The sequence below is a fragment of the Aplidium turbinatum genome, chromosome 18 (assembly GCF_918807975.1).
Source record: "Aplidium turbinatum chromosome 18, kaAplTurb1.1, whole genome shotgun sequence".
Classification (NCBI taxonomy): domain Eukaryota; kingdom Metazoa; phylum Chordata; class Ascidiacea; order Aplousobranchia; family Polyclinidae; genus Aplidium; species Aplidium turbinatum.
In genome coordinates this window covers 16,283,964-16,305,106 of record NC_137489.1, presented here as the reverse complement: position 1 = coordinate 16,305,106, position 21,143 = coordinate 16,283,964, and the positions used below count along the sequence as shown (strand labels likewise).

General features: G+C 37.9%; 1 protein-coding gene across 1 annotated transcript; it reads left to right on the top strand.

The window, feature by feature from the left end:
- The first annotated feature begins 11,484 nt into the window (after positions 1-11,484).
- Positions 11,485-21,143, top strand: LOC145787344 (nuclear migration protein nudC-like). Its single transcript, XM_082599070.1, has 8 exons — positions 11,485-11,617; positions 15,780-15,857; positions 16,663-16,755; positions 17,055-17,162; positions 17,734-17,931; positions 18,261-18,455; positions 19,745-19,947; positions 20,713-21,143. The coding sequence occupies exons 1-8, from the start codon at positions 11,537-11,539 to the stop codon at positions 20,762-20,764; spliced, it is 1,008 nt and encodes a 335-aa protein (XP_082455196.1). The 5' UTR covers positions 11,485-11,536; the 3' UTR covers positions 20,765-21,143.

Below are 21,143 nucleotides of genomic sequence, written 5' to 3'. Positions count from 1 at the left end.
ACTCTCTACGCCATGTTGGTTGGTCGAAAACTCGATCTTAGCAACTATATTATTACTATCCTTTTCCCTAACCCTCTGATTGGTCCATTCCCTCTATACACCTATGTAATGGTACATTTTCAAAAGATGCGTCCCGGTAGCTTATGTTACCATTATATATTGGTGTAATGACGCTATTCAGTAGAATCAGGGCTCCCGAGAGGGGGGTCAGAGGGACCAATGCCCCCTCTACAAACGAAAACGCGATATATGATGTCTTAGTTGCAACCTGAAGGGGGTATGGGCCTCCGTTTCAAGAAATTAGGGGCCTCATTTTGCTATTTTGACGTCTGGAATGTGGTCTAACAATTTCCCCTTTTTACGACGATTCGACGTAGGCAGGTGTTGAATAGATGTAATATTTGCGATATGTTTTAATTTGGCAGACTGGATATGCCTACCACAGCAATTGTTACACACAAGTGGCTGACTGCAGTCAGATTTTAACGTTGATCCGTCGTCGCCAGACGTAGAAACAATGTGTAAATGGACGATTCAGGCTGTAAAGTTGTCTTGCCGGTCTACAGGCAGGTAATATGCGGAACTGTAGTACCATACCTTTTCTGGTGTTATTACATGTGTTTCCAGCGTGCTTTGACTTGACATGAAAACGCAATCCCCCGTTGGTTTTGTAAGTTTTCGGACATAAGTGACATCTGCAAAAATACCGGATAATATATCCAAACAATTTTATTCAGCTTTCAACACACAACTGCACAATTTAATTAGAGGTGCGAGGTCCTTTGAAACGCTTTCTTACCCAAATTCACGTTGCACTGTAGACGCGCTCGTTGAAATGGGAATACTTTGAAATTCTTCATCTTCGATTATTTCCACAAGATACTCGAATACATGTAAAGGTAAGCTTAGGCTTGAGCTGTCGTGAGATGCAGGAAGTATTTTCTACGAACAAGGAATTGATGGAACAGATCGTTTCTCGCCTTTGATATATCATAGCTCGTATAAGTGCAAAGATTTGTTCACAAACGTTTGTTTCGTATGAAAATGTAATTTTTAGGTTGTCCTTATTTTGAAGTTTAAAGTGCCTCTGACAGGAAAATAAATTCGCTAAATTTACCTAAAATACCAAAAAGATGACACTAACAAACTTTTCTGACCAGCAAATCGTAAAAATTATCAACAGGCTACTAAGTTACACGCTTGCAAACTTTCGTTGACATCGGCGAATCTGGCACTCATTCAATTGCGAAAATAAAAACGGCAACACCGCTGTGACGTCACAGTAAGCGGGAAGGATACATTCTTTCTCTGTGATGACTTGGTAAAGTATGGTACGGCTACTGCAAAACGTGAATGTGTGGGGCTCTGTTGATCTAAAGCATGCGCAAATTAAGAATTACCGAAATGAAAAAGTGAACTTATTATTACTATCAGGTTTCGATCAAATAGGTTGAGTTTACTTTTATCAAACAGCATCTCAATTCAATTGAAATTGCAGTTTCATAGGGCTACAATTTTCATACTTTTTTATTTGTCCTAATCTGGCTATAGCCATTTGCAGTGTAACAACAGTATTTCACAAACAGCACCTTTGATTTATGGTTGAGGCAATGCCTACAAATTGCTGTTTATGTGACATTGTCAGTGACAAAGACCGTGTGCTTTCTTTTACCACTTTCCCACAAAACAAGGTAGGCTACTGAGAAGAAAATGATCAAAGTTTTCTTCAAGTGTTCGAAAGTGGGATGGGCCATACAAAACTAGTCGTATATGTTCACTTCACTGAAGATGATTTGTTAATACCACTAAAGTAAAAATGCCTACAGGCATGTGTTGGAGTGTATAGTACAAGGTGATGCTCTCGGAAGCAACAATCGGATTGTGATGCCGTCATGCATTGTTTGGCGAATCCGAAACAATTTTCCAGATCTAGATGGCCGTTACACAGGATTTCAATGGCCATCTGAAGGCACATTATGAGAGAGAGAGAGAACTTTTATTTATTTTTGAATAGTGATGATGAATTAAATATGAATGATGATTCGTACGATTTCTTCATTTTTCACTTAAAGTATATTTTAGGTTTTGTAGGAACGTATCCAGTACAGTTTTATTAAACTGCAAAAAACAATAAATCTTCGAAAAAAGCAACCGCTTGTACCAACTCCGACCTAACTGTGATCCACCAATTACATCTAGGAAGCGTTTGTTTCATCCGTTGCTAACGACGTCCACTTAGGATGACGTAATACCACCAAAGTCGTCCCAGAGCAGTGAAATATGGAGTTTCGCCTGTCGTGGCGCTGCGGAGCAGTCGTTTGATTAAATTACGCCCTAACCAGTCGAGCTACGAGGTTAAGATTAAAAAGTTCGCTAAGTATAGGCCTAATTCTGCGCTAGGAAATGCTTTAAAAAGTTACTATACTTGGATCCCACCTGTCAGGGGCACTTTAAGTCGATGGCAACTTTGACTACAGTGAACTAGTTTAACCTAATACTATTGGTAACGACTAGAACATCACACAACTAAGGCGAAAGAGAAAATTGAATTGAAGTTTGCATCGGGAAAAAATGATGGTTTGCGAAAATGAGATAATAATTGAAAGTAGTTAGGCTACTTTTAGCGCCAAAAAACTCTCTTTCGCAAACCATCATTTTTTCCCGATTAGTTTTCTTTTTTCAATTTCTCTTTCGCCTTAGTTGTGTGATGTTCTAGTCGTTACCAATACTATTTCCTAATGTTTCTTTAATTTTCCATGAAACGATGATGGAACCTGCTCCCGAAGTAAATAGGAGTAAGGGCGCATACAATAAAATGGTTTGTTTGCATTTGGCGAGAGCTCAAGCTCAGACCAGCTCGCTTCAGAAAATATTAAATAGATTGTGTAGTATGTAGCCTTGTATGTAACAATTTGGACGACTGTTAAAATGTGTAGTTTTAGCGGTAGTTTGAAATGTTAATTGGCTGTCTAATGAAATTCTGCCTGTCTAACGGATATTCTAATTAATTAAACTATCTGACTCCATCATAAGGTGTTCTTATAATATTGTAGGTTTATAACAAAAATGAATTTAAACATTATAGAATAACGAAGCAATAAGAGGTTACGAATTATCACATTTTAATAGTCGTCGTTAACAGTATTTTTATTTATTTTATTCAACACAGCACAAAGCAATACATGCTATACAAATCAGAGGTCCAGAAAAAAGTAAACGAACTGCGCGATCGATCGAGAGAAAATACGATCATCCATGTTGTCTACATTGGAATACCTTTGTTATGTGATTTTCTGTTTCTCTGCTTGTGACAATTAAAAATGTAGGTAGGTATTACATAGGCTTCGGTAGCCTATTGTTGGTTGTCATCTCAGATGAAAAGTAGATGTAAAAAACTGAACTCAATCACAACACTCTTTATCCTGAATACTGAAAAGCTTGGGTGTTCATCAGCAGGGGCAAGGGAAAGGACACAGGGGTGCTCAAGAGGCTGCAGCCTCCTAAAGCTAATTCAGCCCCCCTGGAATTTTCGATAATTGCTTTAACTCCACTAAAAAATTCTGACAATTTAAGGTATTTTCAACTAATTCATCTATTTTAAACTGTTAGGTTTGGTGGGCGTGCTTAACTTTACTTTCATCGATGTATGCTTAATTTAAATCGCATGCACGTTTTAAATTTCTGTGGTTTTGCCGCCGTTTTCTTTTGTTGGTTTGTTCCCGTAAACTATTAGTAACTTTATCATTGCTGTTGTATTCCGACAAAGAAAAATATAAATTGAAATTGAGGAAGCCTAGCTATAATTTATAACATATTTTCAGAAAATTATTCCAACAATAATTGCTACGATGAATCGAGTTCCTGTTAATGTTGATTGATTGGTTTTGAATCTTTATCCTCGGAGTGGCAAAGGCTTGATAGGCTATTCCTGGTAGTTAGCATACTTGTAGACTATAGAGGCTTTTGACGCAAGGCCGGTTACCGAGATTGGCAGAGTGAAGTTTCCGATTGTTGAAGTGTTGTTGGCGGGAACTATTCTATCCATTTAGGTGCTGCTGAATGGAGAGCAGTCCTTATAATGCGTTGCTCAAGCTCACACCCCGAGAGTCTAACAACCACTACCGCTTGATCTTGAAGCTTCTTTGTCCACGAAGTCACGCGTTATAACCAACTGAGTTATCGGAGCGACGAAGTTGTGAACAATAATTTATCAGAGGTCTCTACAATTCCACCCACGAGGTGTCGCCAAATGAAAAGCAGTCCTAAATGGCGTTGCTCAAGCGCACGAACCAGCGCTGTGTGATCTTGAGTAGAACTTAACCACTGAGCGAACAGGCCAAATACATTTTGTGACAGTATTTTCGTTGATTGCGAAAAATTTTTCATTGCTTATTCACAATACCGACGAATCGGATTTAACTTCATGACTTCTCAAAAGAGACATTAGATTCCAACAATGAGGTAATCAATAGATAAATAGATCATGTTACATGTGAATATTATAGCATGTTTTGAACATATCAATTTAAAAAATATCTGGCAGCACAGCTAACCTTTACATTTTTCGGTAGCCACTTTAACATGCAACTATCCAATCCAGCCACGATCCAATCAGATGCTACGTTGTCTGTTCAGTTGTGACCATTCCAGCATTCAGCCAGAGAATTAATTATCACTTCGAACTTTGTTTGGTAATTACAGAAGAAAAAAGAGTTATAGCATGGTGGGAGTCAAACCCACGTCAATGAAATGACTACAACCGCCCTAACCCTCTGCGCCAAGTCAACCGAAGCAAAGCGATGATTTAATTTAGCCATTTTTTACGTCACTTAAACCGTAGCTTATGATTGGTTGGCGGTTTCATTCTAGTCAAGTTTAGTGGCAGAATTTCGACTTGTTAAAGTGGCTACCGCTTGTTAAAGTGGCTACCACATTTTTCATTCTTTTCTGTAATTCTTTCGTAGCCTACTTGAATTCATAAAAAAAAAGCATACAAAGGTTGCCAGTTCACCAATTTTTCTTAAGTTTTAATAATTCTGGTGGGTTTTTACCTCGTTTCGAAGGATATACAAATTCAAAGCTATTTCGCAGGCTTTTTTTAAGTTTGGCGATGGTTGAAATCTCCCACTTAAGACAATTTCTGAGTATGTTAGGTATGTTTCCGTGGCAGCTGACTTTGTTGATTTTTTAGTCTTTCGTTGCCATCCTTGTAGTGTTTACTATGTGTGTATGCAGCAATTATACAGTCAGTTTTCCAGCCGAAAAATATATTAAATTATTGTTTTTTCATGTCTTAAAAAAAAAAGTTTAAAATAAAATTTGTTAGGCAGTTTAGTTTAATGTAAAGGTTTTCCGATGCGATATCGTGAACAGAAAACGCCCCGATAACTTTGTCAGTTAGAAGCCCGATTTAGGGCTTAAAGAAATTGCAAGTTTCTGGGTGTTTACAACAAAGTATTTACAAATACTTGCATTTGAGAAAATGAACAAAATTCTTGTATTTGAGTGAAGTATATAAAGACTTCGTCAGAGGCTCTCAAACCTCTGCATTCAACAAGTAGGCTATGCAAAATACTGCTAGGATTTAAGCCTTCAAAGCATTCCTATTCAGTGTTTTCCTCCGAGGATAAAGATTTTCACAATCAATATATTGTTTTTTGTTGTGATTGTTAGAAATAATAACAAATAGAACTAAACAAAACTAAACCTTTATCTGGCAGCTTTGTACCGCACGTGAAGCCAAAAGATGCAGGAAAATCCTAGAACATCACACAACTAAGGCGAAAGAGAAAATTGAATTGAGTCCTGTCTTTGTCATGAGTTACCAAGGGGGCTGGGAGGGGACTTATATACCAGTTCCAGGTATACAAGCCTCCCCCCCCTACCCCTTGGTAATTCATGACAAAGACAAGACTTAATTCAATTTTCTCTTTTGCCTTAGTTGTGTGATGTTCTAGGCGTTTCCAAAGATGCATGATGCATCTCACAATTCAATGTTGCCAGAGAAAACTTTGTTCCCCAAACTAAGGCAAAATGCGAAATAATTTTAAGGTCGTGATACATAAAAGGGTACTGTAAATAGGGAAATTTAGAATTAAAAAAAATAGATTTTGGAGAGGTATCAAGTCTAAATTGGTAAAAAAACGCATGTAAAAAGAAACGGCAATTGGAAAATTTTCGAAGCGGTTGTGGAGAAATTTGTTTCATGACTTCTGGCAGCACTTGCTAAATTGAAGAAAAACGTTGAGCTGATGAAGCTGAGAACTGAAGTTCACTTAACGACAACGTCTTAGTTTTACCCTTTTAAATTTCATGGGTACAAAGTGCAATTGTTTTTCTGCTGGTGAAGTAGTCGCAATTGCCAACATGTTATGCCTTGGAAATAAAGACAAAAAATTAATTTTATTTGCTATGTAAGCTAATTAGGACACTGAAACTAAGAGGTTAGATTGTTGTGCAAATGCCAGCATTTTATGAATGCAAAATAGCACTAGGCTTGGAGTAATTATTGATATGAATCAGTGAACCTAAACTTCGGTTGGATTATTATTATTAACTGACATTGACATCGATTTTTTACTGAAGTAAGCTAATTCCAGCAGTGGCGTACCGTGACCACTTTGACAGGGTGTTCAGTGACGGCAAAGCAACAGCGGGGGGTCTGGGGGGCCTCCCCCAGAAAATTTTTAAAATTAACATTGAATTTGGTGCGTTCAGAGAGCATTTTCAGCACAAATTCTGAACATGAACAGAAGTGACAAAAATAATGTCGGAATGGAGAAGAATACAAAATAGATCTTTATTTGACAGCGCCTATTGAATGAAAGACTTAACAATATCAAACATTAAGTTGCATTTCTAAAGTCACATAGCATACTTCAGTTCACTTTTTATTTCCGACTATCAAAACGAACAATATTTCTTGCCATGACACAGCAAGAGTCTGAAAAAACGCGAAAGTTAAAGCGTGCTCGAGATGGAAATGATTTACTTCATGCAAGGATTAGGCACGGTCGCAACACCTTGAGAAATGTACAAGCGAATTAAAAACAAACAGGTGAAAGTTAAAACAAAAAACAATAGCAAAGCAACTCGATAATAAACAAGAAAAGAAAGTCGATTGCTATGTTGGTCGGCTGTACTTTTATCCGCCGTACTACTTAGTAAAAATAAAAATGTTTAACACCTCGACTACAGAAGGAAAATTCATCTATAGCATAATTCGATTCTTCTTGTTTGTGCAATAAATTTTTGAATTACATCGTCTTAGAAAGCTTGCTTTTGCTTCAGTTCTAGCAAGAGTTGTTTCCAACGCTGATCACCTCAAACTCTAATCCAACAAGCTAAAACTTGCTATTGCCTGGGATTCCCCCAATGACGTGCCAAGATGTGCAGATCAGCGAGTGCACAGCCTGGCTGACCTAAAACCATTGCTGTTTTCGCTGCCTTGTGACATCATTTTTCTTGTTTATTTTAAATAGCACTCGCCAAGCTGTCAGTGCACACCCAGCTTAAAGGTAATGACCTTTTTCTTGACCTTTGCTATGTTGATGTGTATTGTTTTGATATGATGGTCAGAAATAAAAAAACAACTGAACTGAACTGACCGAAAAAAATTAAAGGCAATGACCTCAAACGTTGGAGTATTAAAATTAGAAGGGGATGAGTTTTGCAATTGAAAAGAAAGCAATCAGCATGCAGCAAGATGTTAGAATATGAAAGTAAAGAACATCGACAACCGATGGAAATTTTCTTTTTTTCTGGATTTCTTGGGGTGTGCAGTGCACACCTTGAACACCCTGAATATACGCCACTGAATTCCAGGGGTGTGGGAATTGCCCAATAATTTTTAAAGCGTTTTCTTAAAGTTGCCAATACAGTCTAAACAATTAGAAGACACCATTTTTGAACTACACACTAGGGTAGCTCATTTTTGAACTTTTTTTTTAAATTCTCTCGGGGTAGTGGGGAAATGGTGCCAATGAGTGAGAAAACGCTTATGACAAAATTTGAGATTCGTAAAAAATTGTCTTCAGCCTCCTCATGGGGCCCAAAAATCGAAAAATGGGGTCAAAAACACATTTTTTTTCAAAAATATTTTTAGTTTGGGTAGATACAATATTGTTTAGATATATATATCTAATTAGCCTAAGAAAAAAAATTGGAGTCATTTGAACTATTTCTTCAGCTTCCTCACAGCTTATGAAAATTTTCATTTTGCTGAAAATTTAGCACTTTTGTGGGTGGTTACATGAAACATAATTGAGTTAGACATTTTGCCAGCTATAAAACGTCATTGTTTTTCTCTTTATAGACCTGCCCTGAGCTGTTGTGTCATTTTTTAATGAAATTGGGTAAATTTGGTAGGAAAAAGTGGATGCAACCTAGTTCGTACCATGAACAGTTCGGACCGTCAGTTCGTACCTTGAAAAGATCGAGAAAAAAAATTAAAAAAAGCCGAAGTCGCTAATTGCAGTTTCCGCAATCATTTTAAAATTTTCCTCCTGAAAAGATCGAGAGAAAACATAGCCCAAAACCGAAATCCGCTGATTGCAGTTTCCACAAACATTTTTCTGCAGTTTCCGCTAACTCTAACCATAGAGTAATCTATGCTCTAACCCCGGGGAGTGGTTCTCAACGGGGGCAATACCGCCCCCGGGGGCAATACCGCCCCCGGGGGCGTTTTGATTTTGCAGGGGGGGGTGGTATGATTACCTTGGCTTAAGGGGGGCGTTTTGATTATTAGAGGGCATTCTGGTTTAACCCATCTACTAACCACTAACCAGCGTAACGATTTCGTCACATCATTTTTTGGATAATCTACTCTACATGCTCGCACGATAGCCAAACAAACTGAAACAATTGCTCTTACACCATCGTCGTATTTGATTGACCGACCGTTTTGTTTACAAACGCTATCAATTTAAAGTTTAAATTCAGTAATTTTTCAGTATATCACAAAATCTGGTGAGTTCCAATATGACGTTACCAGAATGCTGTCTTCACGCTCGCAAATATATATTTGCTTTTCGTAATTATAATAATCGTTTTTGTTGGGGGGCGGTAAAATTTCGCCAGTTTATAAAGAGGGCGTTGGGCCAAAAAAGGTTGAGAAACACTGCTCTAACCCTTGCTGATTGCAGTTTCCGCAAAATTTTTTTCGCAGTTTCTGTTAACCCTTACCCTAATTCTAACCATAGAATAATCTATGCTCTAACCCTTGCTGATCGCAGTTTCCGCAAACATTTTTCTGCAGTTTCCACAAACATTTTTCCGCAGTTTCCGCTAACCTTTACCCTAACCATAGAGTTATTTATGCTCTAACCCTCGCTGATCGCAGTTTCCGCAAACATTTTTTCGCAGTTTCTGCTAACCTTAACCCTCAAGTTTGTTTCAAATTGTTTGGAGAAACTCCGATCAGCGACTTCGGCTTTGTGTTATTAAACTGCAATCAGCGACTTCGGCTTTTTTAATTTTTTTCTCGATCTTTTCAGGCTACGAACTGACTGTACAAATGGTTCAAGGTACGAACTAGGTTGCACCCGGAAAAAGTGACGTTTTTTATTTGAATTTACGTCATTGACGAAGTTTGTAGTTATGTAACCACAGTCAAAAATGCAAAATTTTCAGCAAAATGAAAATTTTCAGAAGCAGTGAGGAAGCTGAAGGAATAGTTCAAATGACTTCAATTTTTTTTTTTAGGTTATTTAGATATGTCTAAACAATATTGTATCTACCCAAACTAAACATATTTTTGAAAAAATGCGTTTTTGACCCCATTTTTCGATTTTGGGCCCCATGAGGAGGCTGAAGACAATTTGTTACAAATCTCAAATTTTGTCATGATTGTTTTCTCACTCATTGGCACCATTTCCCCACTACCCCGAGAGAATTTAAAAAAAAAGTTCAAAAACGAGCCACCCTACTACACACATGTCACTCTGACTTGATTGTCCTGCAACATTTTGCACATTGTTTAGTTTGTCCAAAACGCTTGAAAGACACATAGTGAAAACCCTTGTATGTTAATGTACGTAAAACTTACCATCACAGTTAAATACAATGCAATGAATGTCATTCATTTAGGATTAAATGTTTTGGTCAATCAAGCAACAGTATCACCTCAAAGCAATTAAATGAAGATTGAAAAAAGTGCACAACAGGTTTTGTTACTGGTACTTGTTTGAACTCAGAATTTTGTTGCCAATTTTCGTTTGCACTCTACTTACAAATCACTTGAACAGTTTTACGTTTTATATTTGAAATGAAGTCATAAACTTATTCCAAACTTGTTGCTACGGCTTTAACTTTTGTCCTTAAAATGTGGTAAGTTTGGAGGCTGTAAAAGTTATTGATACTTATAAGATTTCAAAATAAATTGTTCCATCAATGTATAATTTTAGAGTTTTGCTTTATACATGTGTCATGTTACGGTTTTAGAAAAACTCCATTTTTTATGGAAAAAAGAATAATCGAAAATAGCATTCTGACTTTTCACTGGCATAAACATAATAATGTCAATACCATGTGTTCCTATCAGGGCCAACGTGTTGTTGTCATCGTATTATTTATCACACATTTTTTAGCATTTCATTAGGCGGATCGCACAGAATTATTCTGTCAGTGTCAGAACGACAGTGGTGTTTGGACACATTTTGGTATTAAAACAGCAATCACAATATATGTTTGTAATTTTGATACAACAATAACTACCAAATTATTACATGCTTAAGAGGATAAAAATATCTATCTAATAAAAAAAGAGTAGCTGTTTAAGTTAACAAATATGATTTTCCAACAGTTACTCTTTTTAAATAGCATTGTTGTATTCTGGTAGTCTGAAGATCATATTTGTTAACTTAGAGATCCTTCAAAAATATGTTTACAAATTTGTACATGAACTGTAGCCTATACACATTCACAACAAGCCTGAAGACATATCGAGGTCAAACGTCTTACTTGAGTAAACAAACATGGAAATGTAGCTTCAGAGGTTATATTCACAATCACAATGCATATGTTTCACAAATTTCAGATCATAAAATAACATGGAGCAATTCTAAAAGATGAAAGTGATTATCAAAAATGTATGTTTACTGAAAACTGGTTTATCTATCAAAAGCCCCAAATAAATGCCTGGTGAACAGCCTCAATCAATTTTTAGTCAGTTTTGTTTCTATATTGTGCAACTTAAACCTACGTGTGTATCTATAGTCCATTATACCAATTAAATCATCACCATGAACCAATTTTGATTATATATACAGGCCATAAATTAATCCTCATGTTGAGAGTGTGGCCTGTCTGCCGAGAGCGAAGTCCTTCTCTTTACACCTCGCGGTCTGTTAGGTTGGCAGAGTCCATGTTTAGGGCTAAAAGGCCACGCTTAACAACTTCTTCACAAGAAAGTTTTGATCTGCCTTGACTTCGCTGTGTTGCAATACAGTTAAATATCTTAACTGCATAACAGTTAAATATATATTTAGATATTTTGTGTAAATTTATTAGATGTGTGGTGTGTGGGTTCTGTTTATAAATGGAGAACAGTCAACAGACAGAGCAATGGGATGCCATGCTGATGCACATGGCCACACAACATGAGGGAGGTGTTCACCAAGTAAGGACATTTTATGTGGCACATAGCATGGTGTAGCAGTTGATAAGCTTTAAGATATGACTATTTAGGATGCAACCTAATTTGTACCATGAACAATTCGTATCGTCAGTTCGTACCATGAAAAGATCGAGAGAAACAATTAAAAAAAGGCGAAGTCGCTGATTGCAGTTTCCGCAAACATTTTAAAATTTTCCGCAAACAAACAAAAACTCTTAGGATCACTACCAGAAACTTTAAAATGTTTGAGGAAACTCCGATCAACCCTAACCCTTTTAAAATGTTTGCGGAAACTCCGATCAGCGACTTCGGCAAACTCTTAGGATCATTACCGGAAATTTTAAAATGTTCACGAAAACTGCGGAAAAACGGAAACTGCAATCAGCGACTTCGGTTTTGTTCTATTTTTTTCTCTCGATCTTTTCGGTTTGTTTGTTTGCGGAAACACCCTAACCCTTTTGAAATGTTTGCGGAAACTCCGATCAACCCTAACCCTTTTGAAATGTTTGCGGAAACTGCGATCAGCGACTTCGGCAAACTCTTAGGATCATTACCAGAAATTTTAAAATGTTTGCGGAAATTGGGGAAAAACGGAAACTGCAATCAGCGATGTGCTATTTTTTTCTCTCGATCTTTTCAGTTTGTTTGTTTGTTTGCGGATACCGATACTCAACCGATACCCTAACCCTCTTAAAATGTTTGCAGAAACTGAAATCAACGACTTCGGCTTTTTTTTTCTCTTGATCTTTTCAAGGTACGAATTGTTGATGGTACGAATTAGGTTGCACCCACTATTTAAGCCAAGCTTTAAGATAGTCATGTAGCCTACCCACTGACTGGTTTGGCATTCGTACCATGAACAATTCGTACCATCAGTTCGTACCTTGAAAAGATCGAGAGAAAGAATAAAAAAAGCCGAAGTCGCTGATTGCAGTTTCCGCAAACATTTTAAAAGGGTTAGGGTATCGCAGTATTGGTATCCGCAAACAAACTGAAAAGATCGAGAGAAAAAAATAGAACATCGCTGATCGCAGTTTCCGCAAAGAGTTTACCGAAGTCGCTGATCTCAGTTTCCGCAAACATTTAAAAAAGGTTAGGGTTGATCGGAGTTTCCGCAAACATTTTAAAAGGGTTGGTGTGTTTCCGCAAACAAACAAACTGAAAAGATGGAGAGAAAAAATAGAACAAAGCCATAGTCGCTGATCGCGGTTTCCGCAAACATTTTAAAATTTCCGGTAATGATCCTAAGAGTTTGCCGAAGTCGCTGATCGCTGTTTCCGCAAACATTTTAAATGGGTTAGGGTTGATTAGAGTTTCCGCAAACATTTTAAAAGGGTTAGAGTTGATCAGAGTTTCCGCAAACATTTCAAAAATTTCTGGTGATGATTCTAAGAGTTTTTGTTTGTTTGCGAAAAATTTCAAAATGTTTGCCGAAACTGCGATCAGTGACTTCGGCTTTTTTTAATTTGTTTTCTCAATCTTATCAGTTTGTTTGTTTGCGGAAACACCCTATCCCTTTTAAGATGTTTGCGGAAACTCCGATCAACCCTAACCCTTTTAAACGGTGCTGAAGGTACGACGACACTGACGGTACGAATTGTTCATGGTACGAATTAGGTTGCATCTCTGCCCAAATGGGTAATCAGGCCTCGAAATTCGTTTTTTTTAACGGCGGACAAACGTGTCCGGTCTGAGCAGCTATCTCGGCGGACAAATTAAGTCTCACGGCGGACACACCAGTTTTAGCGTCGATCGTCTTGCTTAATCACTTTATCTTGATAATTCTTCGCCATTTGAGAACTACGGTACGGATTAGAAGGCTTTTTAAAATTTCAGCGAAGTCACTGACTCTGAAAAGCTTTCATCAGACCAACGACATGCGCTTGAAGAGTCAAAGCGCCGTGTAGCTGCTTAATACGCCGCATAACTAATCAACTTCCACCGAACGAGGTCGTGTGGCTTCTTGCGTCACAATGCTCTGGGCACGAGTGGGAAAACTTCTACACTGAAACGCTACTATGTCCTGTTGTGCAAAGTTTCACTAGGCTTTTTTCTTTAGGTTTATTTTTGCGCGTCATGTGAGCGAAAGTGAAGTTTCCCTGGGTCTTTTCTTTCTTACTGTGATACCAAAACTAAACAAATTTTGCTGCATCTTGCTGGAGTAGCCGACTTGTATAATCTAATTTTGTAACCAACTTTGCCTTATCAATATTACTCGGAGATCAAAGCCAGACATTGTGACGTAAGACTTGAACTAAGTTGCGCGTGATTAGTGTAAAAGTACCGGTTCTCCCATCGGTTCTTAGCGAAGAATTCACCTTTGTTACGCTGATTCAATGTCACCAATCGTTGAAGCAACGTAAAATCGAAAGTTTTCCTGCTTGAATGGAAGCTAAGGGATACAGTATTCACATTTTCTAGATACGCGCTAGAATGCACGGGAAATTATATTTTCACAACCATTGTTCGTGCTATGCAATGACGATTTCTATCGATATTTCTCGGCGGACAAATATGACCGATCTAGATAGTACTTCCCGCGGACATCACATGCTGTGACGGCGGACATGACCGCCGTGTCCGCCGTGAATTTCGAGGCCTGGGTAATACAGTTAGTCCCTGCTTGCCCATCTCGGACTAGACAACTTCAGGCTTATTAATCAGGCCTCGAAATTCACGGCGGACATGTCCGCCGTCACAGCATGTGATGTCCGCAGGAAGTACCGTCTAGATCGGTCATATTTGTCCGCCGAAAAACAACACAGTAACTAGCGATACAAATCGTCATTGCATAGCATGAACAATTGTTGCGAGAATATAATTTCCCGCGCATTCTAGCGCGCATCTAGAAAATGTTAATACTGTATCCCTTAGCTTCCATTCAAGTATGAAAACTTTCGATTTTTACGCTGCTTCAACGATGATGGATGACGTTAAATCAGCGTAACAAAGGTGAATTCTTCGCTAAGAATTGATGGGAGTATGGTGCTTCTACTCTGATCACGCGCAACTTAGTTCAAGTCTTACGTCACAATATCTGGCTTTGATCTCCGAGTAATATTGATAAGGCGAGGTTGGTTACAAAATTAGATTATACAAGTAGGCTATTACAGCAAGATAAAGCAAAATTTGTTAAGTTTTGGTATTACAGTAAGAAAAGGCCCAGGGAAAATTCTGAAAGTAAGTATGAGGGCGATGAACCTACTTGCTCTTGGACACTTTCGCTCACATGACACGCTAAAATAAACCTGAAGAAAAAAGCCTAGTGAAACTTTTCCCAGCAGAAAATAGTAGCGGTAGCGAGGAGGTTTTCTGACCCGATCTTGCACAGAACATTATGACGCAAGAAGCCACACGACCTCGTTCCGTGGAAGTTAATCAGTTATGCGGCGTATTAAGCAGCTACATGGCGCTTCGACTCTTCAACGCACATTGTTGGGCTGATGAAAGCCTTTCAGAGTGACTTCGTTGAAATTTTAAAAAGCTTTCTAAACCGTAGCTATAGTTTGAATTATCAAGATAAGGGAACGTTCAAATATTACGTAACGCCTTCGAGGGGGAGGGGGGGGTTTATGCAAAGCGTTACGTTAGCGTCACATTGGGGGGGAGGGGGTTCAAGCAAAACGTTACGTAACGCTTTCGAGTACGGAATGGTAGTTTTTTGTGCTGAATTCGTAGTGAAAAAGCGTTACATGGGGGAGGGGGGGATTGAAAAAAGCGTTACGTTGGCGTTACATGGGGGAGGGGGGGGTTAAAAATTCGGAAAAAAAGCGTTACGTAATATTTGAACGTTCCCTAAGAAAAGTGATTAAGTATGATGATCGACGTTAAAACTCGTGTGTCCGCCGTGAGACTTAATTTGTCCGCCGAGATAGCTGCGCAGACCGGACACGTTTGTCCGCTGTCAACAAAAGCGAATTTCGAGACCTGTTAAGCGAGGGGGAGGATACTCTGCCACTCCTTTATATACATTCAGTAATTCTGAACTGGACCAACTAAGTGGGGTCTACTGTATCTTTGTAATTGAGCTTGATTTGCCATCGAATATTAGTTCAAAGGCCAAAGTGACAATCTCTTCTCAGATTCATTGCTTTAGAAAATAGATTGTTGCTATTCGAGTTGATCCTTATCATTGATATTCATGAAATTAATTGTTCTACTTTAGCTCTTGGACACTTATTATGGATTCTTGAGGAGGAAAACTGACTTTTTTACTGGAGGAAGCCCTGGTGATGCTGAAAAGGTTAGACTTACAAATGTATATATTTGCACAAAGAAGTTAATTGATTGGAATATGCCAACACTTCTCTTGAGTCTGCAATTATAATAAAGCAGGCCTCTAAGCTCTCGCTGGCCATGGCGTCCGAAAATACCACGCCGGTAGGCCATGTTTGGTTGCCTGCTTCCACAAGCCAACATTTCTCCTCTCCATTTGTAAGTGAAACGTTTTTCTTTTCACTCGCATTCATAACCTTTTTTTACAAACAAAGCCAAGTCTCACGCCGACGAGAAATATTGCTGATAAAAGTTTCACAAGAATTCAGAGCATTGCCGTCAACCTATAAAAACTCGCTATACCTACTTGGGAAGCAGTATAATACAACCGTAAATATATTTCAGGGCCTTGTTTTTACCTGAGTGAACGCAAAAGCATAATATTAATAACCATTAACCAATTTTTGAAAACATGAATTTTTAATGGATTTTTCTATTGTGGCTGCCGGGTGTGAGCATTTAGCCGCCGGTAAAACCTCTTGTAGGCTTCGTCGGAAAAATAAGTGAGCTTAGAGGCCTGATAATGTATTAACCTTCAGTAGAATATTATTTGTTTAATAGTCGCAAAGCAGCAATGATGGTTTTTTATCAGAGTTTGAGCTATAGTAAATATGTGTTTAATTGTTGCAGATATCATATTTATTCGTCAAATCTTGCTGTACAAAGCGCCATTGTTTTTGTGTGAAATGAGCATTTTGTATTCAGGCTTGTTGGAGTATTTTGTAGATAGCTTTTATTCTAATATTATATATTTACTTTATATATATAATTAGATTGTGCTTGAAAAATTTCGCAAACATCAGGCTTTGGCCAATCAAGCAAAACAAAAGAAAGATGCCGAAAAAGCACAACAGAAAGAAATAAAGGTAAGGCACGGCTGTTAAGACAACATTTGTGAATTGGCCTTAATTGCTTCATTGTTTTTTTGTTTTCCTTGCTGCATTGTTTCTTTATTTTCCTTGCTGCACTGTTAGATTGTGAACCTTATCTAACCTAAACATAAAACACGGAGCCCAGAAATAGGTTTAATAAACTTTCAAAGGAGAAATCTCTGATGTAGTCTAGCGCTAAGTTGGTGCATGGTACTGTATCATTCCAATCTGTCAGCAATTTCATGTATTTGCTGGTACAGTATTAGCGTTATTTGGATTATTGTACTTTGCAGAAAAAAGAAGAAATGTCTAAAAAACGTGAAATGGAAATCCAATCCAGTAAAATAGTCGAAGTTACAGAAGAAGAAGCTGAAAAAATTAAGAAAGGAGAATTAACAAAAGTAATAAATATTGTTTTTAAACAACACGGTACTCATAGATTTGTTTTAGGCTAATAAAAAATCCATTGCCATTTGGGTTTTTGGTTTTCCGGATGTTCATGAAAATAAGGGAAAAATCTACCTCAATCTTATTAAAAAAACGGGATTATTATTTGTGTTCCCTCAATGATATGAAGGCAAACACCACAAAGCGAACATATATCTAAGTTTATTTGTTTATTTTTTATAAAATAACTATTTAAAAAAAAAAAACTTGAAGCATTTACAGATTTGTCATTTATCTGTAAACGAATTGTAGTGACAAATAAGTCCTACAGCAGAAAAAATCTCCGTCTTGAAGTTAAAAATCAGCAAAATGCTAAGCAGCGCATTGCAAAAGGTGCTGGGGATAACCATTCGGATATACTGGAAACTCTTGTGCGTAAAAGGGGGGAGCAAAAGATTTAAAAAAAATTCTGAATCCCGCAAGTCGCGAAATTGGAATCCCGGCTTCAAAATTCCAGTTGCAGCAAAACTAGAACACATTTCTGTGATATTGATTCGTCACAATAAGTCATTCTTTTGCTGTCAGGATCTTTCCAATGGCGACAACGCTCGACCTGTGAACGAAAGCAGCTCATCCGAGACCAAGCCTGAAGAGAACAAAGAAAAAGAAGGCGCTGACGAAGACGACGATGATGAAGACAGCAAAGGAAAGATCAAGCCAAACAGTGGGAATGGTGCAGACTTACCTAACTATTCGTGGACGCAAACCCTTGAAGAGATTGAGGTGAGCCTGATGACGTAGATTTCCATCTTCAATTTAGACGTTTCAAGGTAAGAAAACCGCAGACCACATACTCTATCATTACCTGACTTTTATTCCACTAAGAGCGGTTGGTCTGTCAACGCTGGACGACTCTACTATCGAGAAATGCCCAGACACCGATGAAACGTAGTCTAAAAACAACTTCTCATACGATAGAAAAAGAGTACTTGTAGTGAAGCATATCCCACTTGCTTTCAGATGGCCGAAACTTAAACAATATGTCAGCATTCAGCATATTTTTTCATTTGCCTGACCAGTTACTATATTAAATAACATTGAATTATTTTCAGTTGCGTTTGCCTTTCAAAGTAAACTTTCCTGTGCGGGGACGTGACGTAATATGCGATATTGGAAGGAAACACATGAAAATCGGACTGAAGGGTCATCCCTTAGTTGTAGATGGTGAAACCTACAATGAAATAAAGACAGAAGAAACTTATTGGACAATAGATGACAAGAAAACACTAATTTTATCGCTTGAAAAGGTAAATTTCAATAAAATGCACATATCAGGTACCGCTGATTTATTTAAAACTTCACAATATGTTATTTCAATTTTTTTTTGACAGAATACGATTAATAATGCTCGAAGATTTTATGTTTATACTTTGAACGTATACAAACTATCAAACATCTGTCGACGTTGAATCAATGTAAAAATCGATCGATTTGCTGTCTGGGATATAGAGCATACTAGCATACCTCATATGCGCCACCGAATGAGCCCGTTTAGAAGTCAGCGTACCCCGACATCAAATCGATCGCCAAGTTTTTGCATTGCAACTTATACTGAAATCACTACCTTGTATCAGAATGAACTATAACCTACGTTGGCTGAAAGAGCAGTGGCGACTATTCTGTTAAAAGAGATACTAAAGGAAAAACCTGACTTGGCGATTTTCCACGTTCTTTCTGTTTAACATGCTACCATAAAACGATTTTCAATAAAATTTTGCCCCATTGCGGTCTGATCAGCATTCCGCGCCCGCTTTCGTCAGAGCTTTCAAAACTAGAATGGGCATGAGCAGCGAAGCGTGCGACTGTACAGTCTACGTCACTATAGGCGAGCAATCAGTTGATCGCGCAATAGTTGTTACTGCGGGCGATTTAACTGTAGGCTATGTAAGTATGTATGTACATCAAAACAGCAGATTTCAACATCAAAACATCAGACAGTTTGCTCAAAACATCAGATCTGGTGTTAGTGTTAACCTGGCTTTTGTTATGGCTGTCGATAGTGACGTATTCTCGAGCAATGTTTGCACTTTTTAGTAATTTTGAAAAAAAATAAAAATAAATGAAACATTGAACTTTGGGCCTTGCCAGTGCCATTGAAAAAAATTTTTTTTCGGTAATTCTTTTTGAAATGTATTCTTGAATGTTCAGTTTACGCATTTTAATGCTTTAATTCCCGTTTGAAAAGTTTATTTATTATGCCTTTAAAGGTTATAAAAAAATGGGTTCCTACTTTTTTCAGTAAGAGATTCGCTACAGTCGGCTGCATAGTTGAGTGGTGAGAGCCTTGGTTTGGCATTTGAAAGGACGCTCATTCGACACCGCTCAAGAGCATATGACTGCGTCTTTGACAGAACACTTAAAGGCATGCTTAATTGCCTAAAGGTGGATACGAAGATTGGCTTCCTTGTTCCTTCCCTTCCACTTATTCTAAATTTTCACCTACCGGGCTGGACAATAGCCCAGTAAGTCTGGACAATATAATACAAAAAAAAAAACATGGAAAGATAATTTATCTTTAAAATCTTGCTTTTCAAAGGTAAACAAAATGGAATGGTGGAGCCGAATCGTGACCACTGACCCTGAAATAAACACGAAAAAGGTCAATCCTGAAAACTCGAAATTATCAGATTTGGATGGGGAAACGCGTGGAATGGTTGAGAAAATGATGTTTGACCAGCGGCAAAAAGAAATGGGCCTGCCCACGTCTGAAGAGCAAAAAAAGCAAGACATGTTGAAAAAGTATGTTAGATTTTGAAGTAACTTCTGCAATTGATTTTTACGTTGTATGCTATTTTTGTAACGTACGATGCTAAATTAAATAACATGATACGTTCTACTGGTGCAAATTAAGCAGAACTGTCGCAAGATCTCTAAGTTGATGATCCGCTTTTATTTCGACTTTTCGTCAATCAGACACGACTGACATTCTACTATTAACTAGTTATGTTACCACTTTAAGTGCAGATTGCAGTCCTCCACATCAATCTGTCAGGTACATCTTCTAGCTTCACTCCTATTATTTCCATATCTTCTGTCACACAAGATCTCCATCTTATTTTCGTCCTTTCTCTCTTTCTTTTACCAACTTCCAGTTGTCTTATTCTTTCGACATAATCTTCGTCTCTCCTTACGACGTGACCCAGTCATTTAAGGCGTGTCTCTCTCAGCTTGTCTTCCAGTTCTTCAACTTGCATTCGTTCTCTGATGATTTCATTTCTTACTCTGTCCTGCTTTGTCAACCCCAGAGACCATCGCAACATTTTGATTTCTACCACTTGCATTTTCCCTTCTTGTGTTTTCGCCAGGGCTATCGCTTGCACCCCATACAACATTGCTGGTTTTATCATCGTTTTATAAAGTTTTTCTTTCAGCTTAAGTCTAAAATTATCTTTAATACACGGCACACGACCTTAAAGAGCTCCAATAGTAATTGGTAAATTTCGTTGACCAGTGAACCTTCATACCATCTACCGTCTGAAAACACAACTAACTCTTTGTTTGCAGGTTTATGTCCCAACACCCGGAGATGGACTTTTCCAAAGCAAAGTTTTGCTGATCGACCACGAAACAACACGCAACACCTGAAGAGTGAAGAATAAAATCCAGTTCTTCAAACTTGTTTGCTTTGATGTTTATGTGGCTGCTGTCCAACCGCACTCGTGTGGTCTCCTACAAACACAACTTTTCTCATCTGGACCAACTTGATACTTTTCACATGTAGCACATTCTTCTTGTCAAAATACACCGGTTGTAAAAAAAACTTTGACTTTAATTGAAACTGCAAACCTATGTGGCTTGTACAGAAGCATGCGGTAATATCAGCCAAGGTTGTATTATATGGCATTTGACAAAACTACGTTGTTTACTGTTGTCTGATTTTTAGTATTTACCAACTGTAGTTTTAATTTTTGCAATACAAATGCAAAATGTTGTTA

Coding starts and splice junctions, on each gene's coding strand:
- LOC145787344 (XM_082599070.1), top strand. CDS start 11,537: ATGGAGAACAGTCAACAGACAGAGCAATGGGATGCCATGCTGATGCAC. Junction 16,756..17,054: donor CACAACAGAAAGAAATAAAG/GTAAGGCACGGC, acceptor TGTACTTTGCAG/AAAAAAGAAGAAATGTCTAA. Junction 17,932..18,260: donor AAACCCTTGAAGAGATTGAG/GTGAGCCTGATG, acceptor AATTATTTTCAG/TTGCGTTTGCCTTTCAAAGT.